The sequence below is a fragment of the Chionomys nivalis genome, chromosome 8, assembly GCF_950005125.1.
Source record: "Chionomys nivalis chromosome 8, mChiNiv1.1, whole genome shotgun sequence".
NCBI lineage: Eukaryota > Metazoa > Chordata > Mammalia > Rodentia > Cricetidae > Chionomys > Chionomys nivalis.
The window spans coordinates 6,067,199-6,080,961 of NC_080093.1; the positions used below are offsets into that span (position 1 = coordinate 6,067,199).

General features: G+C 46.2%; 1 protein-coding gene across 5 annotated transcripts in view; it reads left to right on the top strand.

Moving 5' to 3' along the window:
- Window positions 1–13,763, top strand: part of Gpam (glycerol-3-phosphate acyltransferase, mitochondrial) — a 56,420-nt gene that overhangs the window by 25,379 nt on the left and 17,278 nt on the right. For 4 of the 5 annotated variants that reach the window (XM_057778242.1, XM_057778237.1, XM_057778239.1 and 1 more), the window contains exons 2-9: window positions 911–1,003; window positions 1,847–1,977; window positions 3,742–3,864; window positions 5,564–5,637; window positions 8,042–8,155; window positions 10,585–10,731; window positions 11,295–11,391; window positions 11,987–12,123. In XM_057778242.1, coding sequence (XP_057634225.1) covers window positions 1,876–1,977; window positions 3,742–3,864; window positions 5,564–5,637; window positions 8,042–8,155; window positions 10,585–10,731; window positions 11,295–11,391; window positions 11,987–12,123 — 794 coding nt within the window. In that variant the 5' untranslated portion in view covers window positions 911–1,003; window positions 1,847–1,875. Of the gene's footprint in view, window positions 1–131; window positions 238–910; window positions 1,004–1,846; window positions 1,978–3,741; window positions 3,865–5,563; window positions 5,638–8,041; window positions 8,156–10,584; window positions 10,732–11,294; window positions 11,392–11,986; window positions 12,124–13,763 lie in introns of those variants that run through there. The other variant, XM_057778238.1, reaches the window with a different exon arrangement.

The following is a 13,763-nucleotide window of genomic DNA, read 5'->3' on the forward strand; positions in this document are numbered from 1 at the left end:
ATGCTCAGTGTACGCACGCTGCCCTTCGTTCAAACACATTTTGCAGGGCCCGGCGTCCAGCCGCTCCTGACGTTACTGCTGCGCGCCGCTGGCGTCATCGCGGTGCGCCGCTGCAGCAGGCGCAGAGCTGAAGCGCTGGCAGCTGCGGGCGCCCAGGCGCGAGCTGCCGGGCGAGTGGAGCAGAGCGCGGGGCGGGCTGCGGCTGCGGGACGCCGCTGGGCCCGAGCGCGGGGACAGGTGCGTGGGCGCCCCTCTCCCTGGGCCCGCCTGAGGCTTTGCAAGTGTCCCGGGCGGACCCCGGGTTCCCCCCTTGAAGTGGGCCGGGCTCCGGGCAGGGTGGGCACGGCAATGCCCGAGGGATCGGGCTGCGGTGCAGCCAGAGGCAGGGCTGTCATCTCAGATCCCCCGGGGAAACCGAGGCAGCAGGGCGCTCCGCGAGCAGCTAGCTCTGGGGACCGCTCGCTGACAGCAGCCACGCGGCGTGGGACCGAGCGCCGTGCGCTCACAGTGTCCCGGGCGTGCTGTGGAGACCCCTGCCCTCCTTGCAGCACGAGCCGGTCGATCCGGCTGCGATGCTGCTCGTTCTCCAGACGGGAAACGCAAGTTAATGCAGTATTAACTAACTTGTCCGAATTCCCCCGCGGGGCTGCAGGCGGGGCTTTAAACTCCAGGTTGGGGCCGCTGCCTCTGCGTGTGCCCGACTGACAGATTTCGTATTCTGCCCGGCTCAGCTCAGCTGTCTGGATCCTTTGGGATTTACGTGTTTTCTTTTTTAAATTCTCCCCTGTCCTGTAAGAAAAAAAATCTTCCTTGACCTCGGGTAAACCCTGTGGGGCGGGAGAAGCAAGGCGTGGACTTTTCTTGGCACAGCCTCCTTTTCCTCCTCTGATCTCCTCATTTCTTTTCTCAGGCAGGAGCGCGCTCCCCCTGTGGTGTGGCCATTCTGGACCGGAAGTTGGTCGCTGAGAGCCGAATTTTTATGATACAGAACTTTTCTCCTCAGGTGCGATGCTCATTGGTTTCTGGTGTCAGCTGGCTGCTTATGCAGGTGCAGCTGTTTTGAGGCTAAACAGTTACTGGAAAAAATCCACGTGGGGATTGCAGAATCCAACTGTTCCCCTTAGAGAACATTGTTAACCGAAGGTGATCTGTACATTTTAAGAGAAGAATCTAATGCTAGGTGAGAAAGAGTACATAGCTAAAATAATTAAAAATTGTATAAGAAAATTTTTAAAAATTATAAAAAAGCAACCCTGTACCCATACATATAACATATATCACACTAAGTAAGCTTGTGCTGCAGCCGGAGAAATGGTCAGTGGTTAAGCATGCTTGCTGATCTTTCAGAAGAGCAGAGTTTGGTTATCAGCACCTGCATCAGGTGCCTCCCGACCACCTGTAACTCTAGACCAGGGGGTCTCATGCCCTTGTATGCATATGCACATATGTGTATACATAGTCATAAATAAATAATAAAATCATGGCTTCATCCTCTCAGGAATTGCTCAGTTATTAACAAAGTGCAATAATTATTTGTTGCATGCTGGCATTAACCTGTTCGTTCTCACAAGTTGCTCAGAAATCTGAAGAGTACAGACGTTGTATCCTTGTATGTTCAGGAAGTACTGGTTTACAAATGTTGACTTTTCCTCTCTAGTCAGGCCGGCTTAACAGAGACATAAGCACAGCAGGCCAGATAAGCGAGCACTCCAGGACCGCGCTGGAGTTTTTCTGCAGTGACTTACAGCACTGGTCTGTCAGTTCATCTGATACCCGGTTACTGAGAGAATCCTGCAGAGACCAGCACTTTCAGGATGCTTCCTTGAGTACTACTTGTTTCTTACAGCATATGAATTGGACCTTGCACACGGTGACATGGATGAATCTTCAGTGATGCTTGGCACGATAGACGTTTCTTACCTGCACAGTTCATCAGAGTACAGCCTTGGCCGATGTAAACATGCCAATGAGGACTGGGTAAGCTTAAAATAAACCTTCAGAACAGTTCACCTGAACTATGTGCCTGTATCAAGTAGAGATTAATCATTGCAGAACCTGCTTCCTGCTGTGGGAGCTCCTTCAGCCGTTAGAAGTGCGTTTTCGCAGTCTAAGAATAATTTAAAATTTTTACTACTATTCATTGGGAAAAAAACCTGGATGGAAAATTTCAAAATGGCGATCACATTACATACAAATCAGATACCGGAGGCGTAAACAGTAGCCGTTGTGTTGGGTGGTGTGCTTGTAAGTTCTTTTTCTTTCAGTACCCACGCCACAACTTATATTGGGAAAGCATGAATTTTATAATGGAAGCAAACTCTAAAAGCATTAAAAATAGGAAGCTTGCTTATTAAACTAATTGAAACAGCATGCATTTCTTGGGTTACTATTTCAAATTAATATGGAATGTTTAAAATACCTCAACACAAAATTACAACAATATTTTATTTATTTATTTATTCATTTTTTTTTGTTTTTTTTTTTTTTTTTTTGAGACAGGGTTTCTCTGTGTACTCTTGGCTTTCCTGGAACTCACTCTGCAGACCAGGCTGGCCTCGAACTCACAGAAATTCACCTGCCTCTGCCTCCCAAGTGCTGTAATTAAAGGTGTGCAGCACCAATGCCCGGCATATTTGGTTATGTTTAAGATTGTTTTATCAGTGTTTATTATTTTATCTCTCAAAGTTAAAGAGAAATCTGAACACACTTGAACAGGGTTTGACTCGTGTCTCTGCCTTTCAATGCTTCGATAACAGAGTGTCACTAAGTGTACTTTTTCCCCTCTGAAGTATCATAAGAACAACCGCTCACTGTGTCAGGCCTTCATAGTTTTCCTCTGGGGGTGTTTTGGAAGGGCATAACGTTGACTGAGCTAGGGATTCAGTAGTCTGCTTTCTTCACCCCACGGTCACAAGTTCCTTTGACCTTTGCAACTTTGGGTTACTATTCTACTCTCTGCTTCTCTGAGATCAACATTCTCAGCTTACAGGTGTAAGAACGGCAGTGGTTGCCTTTGTGTCCTGGCTGTTGTTAACATAATGAACTCCAGGCTTCTTTGGGTTTCATCCTTTTTTGTGACTAAATAATATTCCACTGGGTAATATGTATTTCATGTTTTTAGCCATTTGTCCTCTGGTGAGCACCAGAACTGTGATAAAACCTGTGAATGCTGCATGAAGCATGCCGCAACTGTTACAAACTGTAATGCTGCATCAAGCATGCAGCAACTGTTACAAACTATAATGTTGCATCGAGCATGCAGCAACTGTTACAAACTGTAATGCTGCACTGAGCATGCAGCAACTGTTACAAACTGTAATGCTGCACTGAGCATGCAGCAACTGTTACAAACTATAGTTTTTTGGAAACCAACCTTTTCTTTTTTTTTTTTTGGTTTTTCGAGACAGGGTTTCTCTGTGGTTTTGGAGCCTGTCCTGGAACTAGCTCTTGTAGACCAGGCTGGTCTCGAACTCACAGAGATCCGCCTGCCTCTGCCTCCCGAGTGCTGGGATTAAAGGCGTGCGCCACCATCGCCCGGCCAACCTTTTCTTATTAACAAAATTTTCCCAAATGTTTGTGGAACAAGGTACTTTACATAAAAACACTCAAGGCCCATGTAATTATGCTGCCCAAAGAGACAGCATAATTTTCTCTTTTATTTGAAATATCTTAATTTTAGAGACCAAGAAGATGAGAACAAGCCTCTTGCCATTTAGACACAATTTCTCTTATACTTATCAGGGTGACTGTGGGTTCAAACCTACGTTCTTCAGATCTGCGACATTAAAATGGAAGGAGAGTCTCATGAGCCGGAAGAGGCCCTTCGTGGGAAGGTGCTGCTACTCCTGCACGCCCCAGAGCTGGGTAAGAACGCTCCTGCTCACCACAGAGGGCTTCAGTTTTGTGGATTTTGGTTTTTGGTCTGACTGGATTTGATTCCTGCAGAACCAAGTCAAGCATTTCCATTAAAGAAATGGAATTACTTCATTTATTCAGTAATGCTGATCTACAGTTAGGGGGAGAGTAGATTTTATTTTGAGTTAACATCCATAGAGTTGATGGCGTGCTCAGTACCTGGTAGGTGCTGACTTTTAGCCCCCAAGAATGCTCTTGGTTTTTGTTATTTTGTTGAGAAATGAGAAGAGCCGACTGGGTGAAAGGTGAGCTGCTGATGGCGTTTGGTGCAGGGATGAGTTAGCAACCATAGGATCTTTTTCCCTACTGCTCTGAGGCGAGAGTTATGTTTTGAAAGGTTGTATTAGTTATCAAGCTGTTCTTGGGGTGGACCAAATGTTTAGGACTCAGAAGCTGTTGTTTACAGAGGGTGGGAGTAACTCGTGTGAATGGCTGGCTGTGCTGGCTGTGTTCTCCACTGGAGGCTGACTGGGCAGAAGGCTCAACTCTGCCTGCATAGAGGGCTTTATTAACGTTGGTGAGATTTAGGCAGATCCTTTGCGGTTCCTGTTCAGTGTTGAGGTCTGCTCAAGAATGGCATGTTATAGATGTGCCTTGCGAACTGTAAGTGCCATAACGCAGGAATTTGCTGCCACTGAAGGCATGAAGATTGCCAGTCCAGGAGTGAGGCCAATTCACATTTAGAGGGCAGTGGAAACAAAGATTTAAATAGAAGGCCACGTGGGTTTTCTTTTTAGACTGACCTCTCACCTAATTCTAATTTTGAATGCAAGGTAATACCTTAACTACAGTTCTACACCAAACAGTATTGCAACTGCAGGGCTACAGTGTGTTGTCAGCCAGAGCTATTGGTGGTGAGACTATGGCCTGGGCTTGGCTGGATATATTGAAACAGGCTGTTGCTTTTTGTGTCGAGGTAGTAATGGATGGAATTCATTCATCTTGACTTTCTTCCATGCTCATTTAAAATAATCTGTTAGTATGTTTTTTATAGTTCTTGATATTTGACATCTAGTCTTTGAAACCCTAGTTTTTTATAAAGGGATTTCATTGCAGTATTCATTACATCTTGTTGGCACGTTTTTCCTTTGCATTTATTTTTGGACTTTTACTGTTTTGCTCACATTGTTAAAGGGGTAGACTATCTTTTCAAGATCTCCCGTCAAGAGAGTGACTGGTAGATACACTTTTAGGTGACCATGAGGTGCTCAGCTGCTTTACAGAGTGGAAATATTTGAGATTGAATACTCAAGTTGTGGCAATCTCAATTTTCTTACACATACAATGGGTAATTTTCATGTGTCTTGTGCACTGAGGGATTAAACAGTAACTGATATTTAGGATAATAGTTTGCATTTGGGGAAGACTGAAATCTGTGTCTTTGTGGCTGAAGCTGATTGTAGGTCCCTACTCTGTAGGGGAGAGAGCGGTGGAGGGAAAGGGATACCATGGAGGTTTCAAAGTTAACCTTCTTTAAAGTAGAAAAAGTACTATTTAACAAAATAGACATTTTCTTCATTCTACAAGTTTGGGAGCAGCAATTGCTACTGTTATGCTTGAAGTTTGAATGTTTTCTAGAGACATTACTAGGATTCATGACCATCAACCCAGCTGTGAATTCACATCTACATTCATTTTGTTTTTATAGGAAAGGTTTTTCAACCCCAGTATCCCATCTCTGGGTTTGCGGAATGTTATTTATATCAATGAAACTCACACAAGGTAAAAAGACATTTTTTATACTTCTAATAAGTCTTAGAAGTAAAACTCTGTAATGGTAATTAGCATACTTTAAGATGTACCTATGGTGTCTAGAGTGGTCAGAATGTGAGAGCCTTTGGCACAAGCGAGCTCCTCTAAAGATCAGAAGCAGGATGGCCATTGCTGCTCTTCTGTCTGTCACCTGTGGTATTCTTTAACACATGTAGATACTGACTTTTGCTATGCAGTAGGAAGTATTTCTTTGACAAGAGATGTAGGTTTGCATGTCTTATGATACATTGTAGCTATTTTATACAGCAAAAACATATAAATGGGACCCATGAGATGGCTTAGTTTGTTGACTTTCTGAGTCTGATTCCTGAAACCCGTGATGGAAGGAGAGTGTCAGCTCCTGAGTCATCTCGGGCTGCCATGTGTGCTCGCATGTGTGCAGACATACACCAACACAGGAATCAAAAATAAGACAAGTGATTGACATCTCCCCACTCTGTAGAGCCCTCTTTAGTAAGGCCCCCTTTATGAGTGAGCGTCTCCTGTACAGACGGTGAGTTTCATTGTGTTTTCATGATGTCAGTCTCTGTACTGTGCTCAGATTTGCTGTCTGTCTACCTGTGTCCTTTCTCCCTGCTGTCGGTCCCCTGCTTGCAGTCAATGTTCTTTGACTTACATAGTGAAGATAAGTAAAAAAAGGAGTTCTGATTTCTGAATTCCAGTACATAGGGACCTGGCAGGGCCAGGGACAAAGGGGCCTTTACTTTATATAAGGGAAAGTTAGAAAAATGTGTCTGTGAAGCAAGAGAAACAGCAGCCGAAGCCACCACAGTCCTTGTGGCTCTAAGAGCAGATGCCCGAAGGCGGTCGGCGGTGTTCTGGGGTTCTAGAAAGGTGGTCCAAGAAGGCAGTGCGTGGCTTTGGCCTCCATGGCACTGCTCTAAACTAGATGAAGAGGGTCCTGGGTGAGAGTACCAGACCCGCTTGTGTGTTCAAGTTTGCTTTGGTAATAGAACCAGAGGCCAAATCCAAGCATTTCCTTTCCATTTCTCAGGTTCCTCTCGGTCTCCTCCGTTTAAATTTAAAGCAGAGAGGAAAGACTGATCCATGAAATTTGTTTTTATTTCTTGTTTCTTAGTAGACATGACTGTGATCCAAAGTAAATAAACTTTCTTTTTTATGTAAATAGACATTTTATTTATGAGGCCATAATTTTTGTGTGTTATCTCTGATAAGAACAGTTTTTAAGATATTTTAAAAGGCATCAGCTATATTGACCTGATGGTAGCTCAAACTATTTCATGAAACAAGTTGCCTGTGTAGCTTCTTGTGTGTTAAATGACAAAGGCTGAAAGCTTTTGTAAGCACGGTGTGCACTGTCCTGCCACACGTACTTGGGCCATTCTCACACATTCGCATGCGCTCTCACTCTCTCACGTGCTCGGGTGCTCGCTCACCCACACTTCCACACCACACAAATCCATGTCGGGGGTTGCAAAGCCATTTCAGGGAACACTCGGGCTTCCTGTCATTGTCGTCATCTGACATGTTCACCGCAGAGGGCTTGGGAGAATGCGGCACTGGGAGCTCACCTTTCAGAACCCGGTGACAGGAAAGGAAGAGCAGACGACAGGAGAAGTGTTCACAGACACTTCCACTCCGGCTGCCTTTCCGAGTTGTTGACCTGTTTGAATCTGCTGTTGGTGTCACATGGAGGAAATAACAATGTTGCTTTCGGTCATTGTCATACATTGTTTCAAACCATTACACAGTGAGAGTCATAGCATCTTTCTCTGATGTGCGTCTCTGTGTCCCCCAGCTCCTCAGCACGTGGTGGCCGTCACCTCCACCAGTAGGTCCTTTCGCTTGGACCTGATGCATGTTTATGGTGGAAAGATGGAGGCATTCAGAAGCTGGATGTCTGACTTGATTAGCTTTTAATTCACTTTGAGACTCTGATTATCTTGGGAGAATGCTTAAATACAAAAAAATCTAGCCCTTTGTGTTGGGAAGAGACTGCCAGGTTTCCTCTTTGTAGACTATGGCTGTGGCTCCAAGCTGTCCCCACCTCTGTCCCCCAGTTCCTACAAAGCTAATGAGTAACATCCCACTTGCTTGTCTTTGTAGTGCTATTGATTAAGTCAGATGTCTCTTCTGTTTTCAGATTTGGATTACTAGTCAGAAAAATGAGACAATTTAAGCATTGATAAACAATTTCCATTTAAGCATTGATAAACAATTTCCAAGTTTTAGTTTTCCCTGAGAATCTATGAAAGTAATGAGCCAGTCAGCTGCATAGCATCCTGACCTCTAGGGCTGCAGGCTGGAATAAGTGACCCCAGCGCTCTCTGTGGAAAATCACTGTGTAGCGGAGTATGCAGGACTTGCTGAGAAGTTTCTCTGTGTGTTGCAGGCACCGAGGATGGCTGGCAAGACGTCTTTCTTACATCCTTTTTGTTCAAGAACGGGACGTCCATAAGGGCATGTTTGCCACCAACATCACTGAAAACGTACTGAACAGCAGCAGGTGAGGCGAGGCACTGTGGAGAAGGTGGGGGCAGCTGGGTGTGTCAGTGGGAGGAGAGGGAGTTGAGCCTCTTCTGTGGTTTCTCTGCTTTTCTCTCTAGGGAATGCTTGCATTTCTGAACAGTAAGTGTTAAGTCACAAAAGTTGAGGGAAGTCAGGAGAGTGGAGTGTGGTGGAGAGTGCTGTGTAGACAGACGGACAGTCCTGTCTGATGGACTGTGTGGAGGGTGCTGTATAGACAGACGGACAGTCCTGTCTGATGGACTGTGTGGTGAAGGGTGCTGTATAGACAGACGGATAGTCCTGTCTGATGGACTGTGTGGTGAAGGGTGCTGTATAGACAGACGGATAGTCCTGTCTGATGGACTGTGTGGAGGATGCTGTATAGACGGACAGTCCTGTCTGATGGCCTGTGTGGAGGGTGCTGTATAGACAGACGGACAGTCCTGTCTGATGGACTGTGTGGAGGGTGCTGTGTAGACAGACGGACAGTCCTGTCTGATGGACTGTGTGGAGGAGGGTGCTGTATAGACAGACGGACAGTCCTGTCTGATGGACTGTGTGAGGGTGCTGTATAGACAGATGGACAGTTCTGTCTGATGGACTGTGTGAGGGTGCCGTGTAGACAGATGGACAGTCCTGTCTGATGGACTGTGGTCTGAATAGTCTCCTAGAATGTGAAAGTCAAGTCATGATTTGGAAGTGTGTGCACATGTGCCTAGGGTTCCTCACCAGTTTTCTATAGGATGAACATTGGGGACAACCCATTTTCTGTTTTGGTAGCCCAAAGCGCTTGGTATTTTGTATAATGGTTTTTGCGTACGTATGGCCAAGCCTTGTAGTAGGAATAAAATTCTTTGCTCTCAGAGAAAATGTTTACCTGCGAGGGAGGCTGGCCTCAGCAGACTATGAAGAAAAAGAGCCACACAGCCTCATTAATGTGTACCAGCCCCCAGGGGAGTGATTGCCCAATGCAGCCGGAAACTGGAGTGGTTGGAGAGGAAAAGGAAACAAGGGGATTTAGGGACTTTGAGGGGTCAATAGCTGCAGGGGATTATGAATGAGCTGGGAAAACAGGGACAGAGTTCTCTGGGAGGGAGGTAGATGAGCCCTGGGACTCCAGTCCTGGCGGCAGCCTTCCTACCTGCTGGATGGGGTTCTAGGAGTTTCAGAGAGCCCCTCCCAATGCCTTAGTTCAGGGGAGACCACAGAGAACTAGGAAGTCTGAGACAGTTTCCGAGGCCGCCCACTTACCTTTATTTAAAGTTCAACTTGCTCCATACTTTGTGAGGTGGTTTTCTCAGCCACTAAGGGTAGGAGCTTCGGTGAGAGTTCTCTGCTTCGCCTCTTGGGTGTGGCCCACCTCAGTATAGCTGGGGACCAGAGATGGGGTGACTGAAAGCTTAGAGTTCATAAAGTTTGTTTGTTTGTAGCTGTGTCAGGGGTGGTGGCCCCAACCCCAATGGTGCTGGCTCGTAGTACTTAGGAAAACACGGTAAGTGTTGAACAGTTGACAGTAGCCTCCTAGCTCATGCAGGAAATGCTGTCTAGTTGAAACCTCCAGGTAGCTAGGGTGGTGGAAACGCTCTCAGTCAAGAGGATCTGTCTGCTGGGATGAGCTTTTCCTTCGGCACATTTCCTGTCACTGTGTTGATTTCGATCCTGAGCTCTGCCTTTGTAAAATAACTAGAAAACAAGAAGTAAATAGTTCCGTCCATTTTAATGCTTCTCAGAGAGCTCTACGTGCTCCAGTGTTGTGACAGCATAAATGACAGACCATGGTTTCTGAAGGGAAGTCATGCGCTACTTTGACTTTTCGGTCGCCGTTTGTTTTACTTTCTTCATTATACTGAATCGCAGAAAGCCATTTTCACAAAGTCTGCATTTTCTTTGAGTACATTCTCCATTGTGGGCAGTGTACACATGTCCTTTTTCCTTATCGCTAGCAGTCACTCAGAGGATCTGAGTAAAATTGTTACGTCTGTCCAGATTTATAAGGGATTCTTTGCCTTAGGAATGTGTTGCCCATTTTTTATATTATTATTGTTATTTATGTATATCTGAGTATGTGTCTGAGCAGGAGGAGGCCGTGGGGTGGAAGTACAGGCGGTTGTGAGCCGCCTGATGTGGGTGCTGGGGATCACACTCAGGTCCCCTGCTAGAGCAGTGCATACTCTTGACCACTGAGCCATCGCTCAGCCCTGGCCGTCAGTATTGATAGACAGCAAAGGCTAACGGTCCTAACTTGAACTTTCTCTTTTGCTACTATACTAGTTCTTTAAGAGAACTTGCATTTTCTGCACATTAAAGACAATGGACATTTTATTCTGTTTTCCCATCGTATTCATTTATAGCCACAGTTTAGAAAATACCAAATGTGCGTAGTACCGTACGATCAGTCTCAGTGTCTGACTCTTACCTTCACATCAGAGTCCAAGAGGCAATTGCTGAAGTGGCTGCTGAGTTGAGCCCAGATGGATCTGCCCAGCAGCAGCTCAAAGCCATCCAGAAGGTGAAAAAGAAAGCCAGGAAGATCCTGCAGGAAATGGTTGCTACTGTCTCCCCAGGCATGATCAGGTATTTAGGGGATGGTGGCTTGAGGCCAGAGCCAGCGTCTTTCTATCATATCGGTTATAACTATTGGATCTTCCTTTCCTAGCTCAAGGAAAACATGTGAGCAAAGATGTTGATGTATTTCAGTGTGAAATCTACTTACTCAAATGTAAATAGCATGATAAAGGCTTCGATCTGCCTTTGTCCCTGCTGATTGGTAGCAGCCACTGTATTATGGGTGTTGCCTATTCTCCTCAAATGGCAGTCTCGTGTTCTACAGGGAGTGGGTGCCTGTGTTAGAAGGATCCTTTCGCTCACTAATTTAGTATGACCTTTGCCGGACTGAGTGCTTTAAGAGGAAAGTGTGTTCACAGTCCACAGCGAGAAGATACTCGTGTGAGCAGTGTCTGTCTGCATTAGAATACTCACTCACCAGTCCAGATACCGAAGTGCACACACATGAAGTCACTTACAAGTGCTTTTAAGTTGTGGACTCAAGCCGTGGGAGAAAAGTGAACTGTATGCAGATTTATAACGTACACATTTGTCTATGTTTGTATGGACTCAAATGTTTATATTTCTTTCAGGCTGACTGGATGGGTATTGCTAAAACTTTTCAACAGTTTCTTCTGGAACATTCAGATTCACAAGGGTCAGCTTGAGATGGTTAAAGCTGCAACCGAGGTAAGGATATCTGCTCCACCCTCTGTCTCCCCTGAGGGTGTGGTGTGCTGTTAGAGAGTCTCCCCTGTGCCGTCGGGGTTCTGAAGGCTTTTGGGAGCGTCCTACTTTGTGATAACTGCAGTTCATTTTTGAGAGAAGCAGGGCCAATCAAAAACGTATAGGATTGCTTTTCTAAGTTACCTGGGGGCAACCCGAACACCAGGTCACGTAATACCTGCTTTATACACAGGGAGATGGAGATCGAGGCGTAAGGTGGTAGGAAAACATTAACCCAAGTCACAGATAGTAAGTAATTTTCTTAGTGTTTTAAACCAAGCCTGGCTCCAAAGAGCTCTGCTCATTTTCCGTAATGAAGACTGCGTCTCAGAAGAGGTGTGGTCGACTTGAACTTGTTGATTCTTTCCCTGCTAGTTGCTGTTGTTGTAGTAGCGGATCTTATATCTGGATATGTAGGCCCTGGAGAATCACTGGAGCATGTTTGTAGAGAGTGAGTCATTGATTAGCCAGTGATGAGTGACCGTAACCAAGTGCAGTGGTGAAGTGGGAGTGACCAGTAATACCTGAGCTTTAAGGTTGGCACCTCCTTCTACCCTAGACGAATCTGCCGCTCTTGTTCCTGCCGGTGCATAGATCCCACATCGACTATCTGCTGCTCACCTTCATTCTCTTCTGCCATAACATCAAGGCGCCATACATCGCCTCGGGCAATAACCTCAACATTCCCATCTTCAGGTGAGATCAGCTTCGTTTGAAATTCAAGGTATTAAAAAGATTGTTCTGTCTGACATGTTGGACATGCCTTTGGTCATGGTGTTCAAGAGGCTGAGGCAGGTGGATTTCTGAATTCTAGGCTGTCTTGATGCACATTGCAGGTCTGCCAGGGGTGTATAGTGAGTCTCTGTTTCAAAAAACAAAAAAGGATTGGTTTGAATTTGGTACTTGTTTTGTTATCTGTGATACATGTTATAAAAGTGGCATTAGCCCTTTTTTTATTAGAAAACTAATGCTTCATTGTGTAGCCTTTGGCTGGTATACACTGTTCCTCACCATATTTCTGTGTACGGGCTGCATGGTGGACTGTGCCTAGGGAAACTTGAGGGGCAGTGTTCGTCAGGTGGATGGACGGCTGTTAGGAAGTAGTGAAGCAGGGTATGGTACCAGCCCTGTCAGAGGAGGCTTAGGTGCTGGCCCTGTGGGGGATAAAGGCTGGCGACACTGACTCTGCTGTTTTCTTGACCTCATGATGGAGAGATTCCGATGCAACCCAGGAGGTGTTTCTCTGCATTCCCAGAGGATGCTTTGCATTCTACTGAAAGGGAGCAGTGTGTTCAAAGGCAGGGACTCAAGAGCAAGGTGGTGGGAATGTTGTGGGTGGGCAAGCAGGTAAGTTGGCAGCCCAAGGAAAGGCCAGAGGCTGGAGGGGCAGCTGCACGGATAGTGAGGGCTAGTTCAAGAGCAGCTGTGAGCTGAGGGTTGGTGTCTGTCCTGGCTTGAACACTGATCTGGTCAGACCTGTATGTTGAGTGGCCATTCTGGAATTGAAGAAATTAATTTTGATTCTGTTGTGAGAGTTCTGGCAAATGATGAGGGCTTACATCAGAAGAATAGCTATGTTCTTGGGGAGGAGGGCAGAGGCTCACTAAAGGAATTAGTGAGCTAAGTTCCCAAGAGTCAGGTCTTGTCCAGATGTGGAGCTCAGACGAGGGAGTAGGAGACTGGATCTGCTCTAAGTTGCTCGCTGAGGAGCCAGCGAGGACTGGGTGGGACTGAGAAGCAGAACTTTAACTCCGAGCAGCACAGAGCACTGAGGCCAGCTCTGTGATCTGACGTGACTTAGGAGGGTGAACACAGAAACTGTAGGGAGAGTTGGCCTGGCAGGTGGAGCCTCCTACAGTGGCATCCAGAGTCCTGGCCTCGCCCTCCTGGTGCAGGGTGCTCTGTCCTGGTTCCCAGAGTGCTGCAGCTAGCCAGACAGATGTCATCAGCAGAAGTCAGTGGGATTTATTCCAATGAGCATCAAGCGAACATGGACAAGACACATACAGTCCTCGCTATCAAATAGCTTGTTGTGTAGTGGGAACCCAGACAAACAGCGAGCCTACAGGAGAAACATGCTTTCCTTTCCCAGGACTAGAACAACCGTGTGATACTCCAGGGTATCTTTTCCCAGCACCAAGGGACAGGACAGAGAAGCTAAATTAAACATTATCAACAAGGTTGACTGGGAAGATGGTACAGCTGGTAACTGCTTGTAGGCTTGAGGATCTGAAGTGGGAAAAAGTGTGGGTGTGGTGTCTGCTTGTGATCTTAGTGTTGGGACAGGCGGAACCTCAGGCCTCTCTGGGCAGTCAACCTAGCCTGTTTGTCAGGTT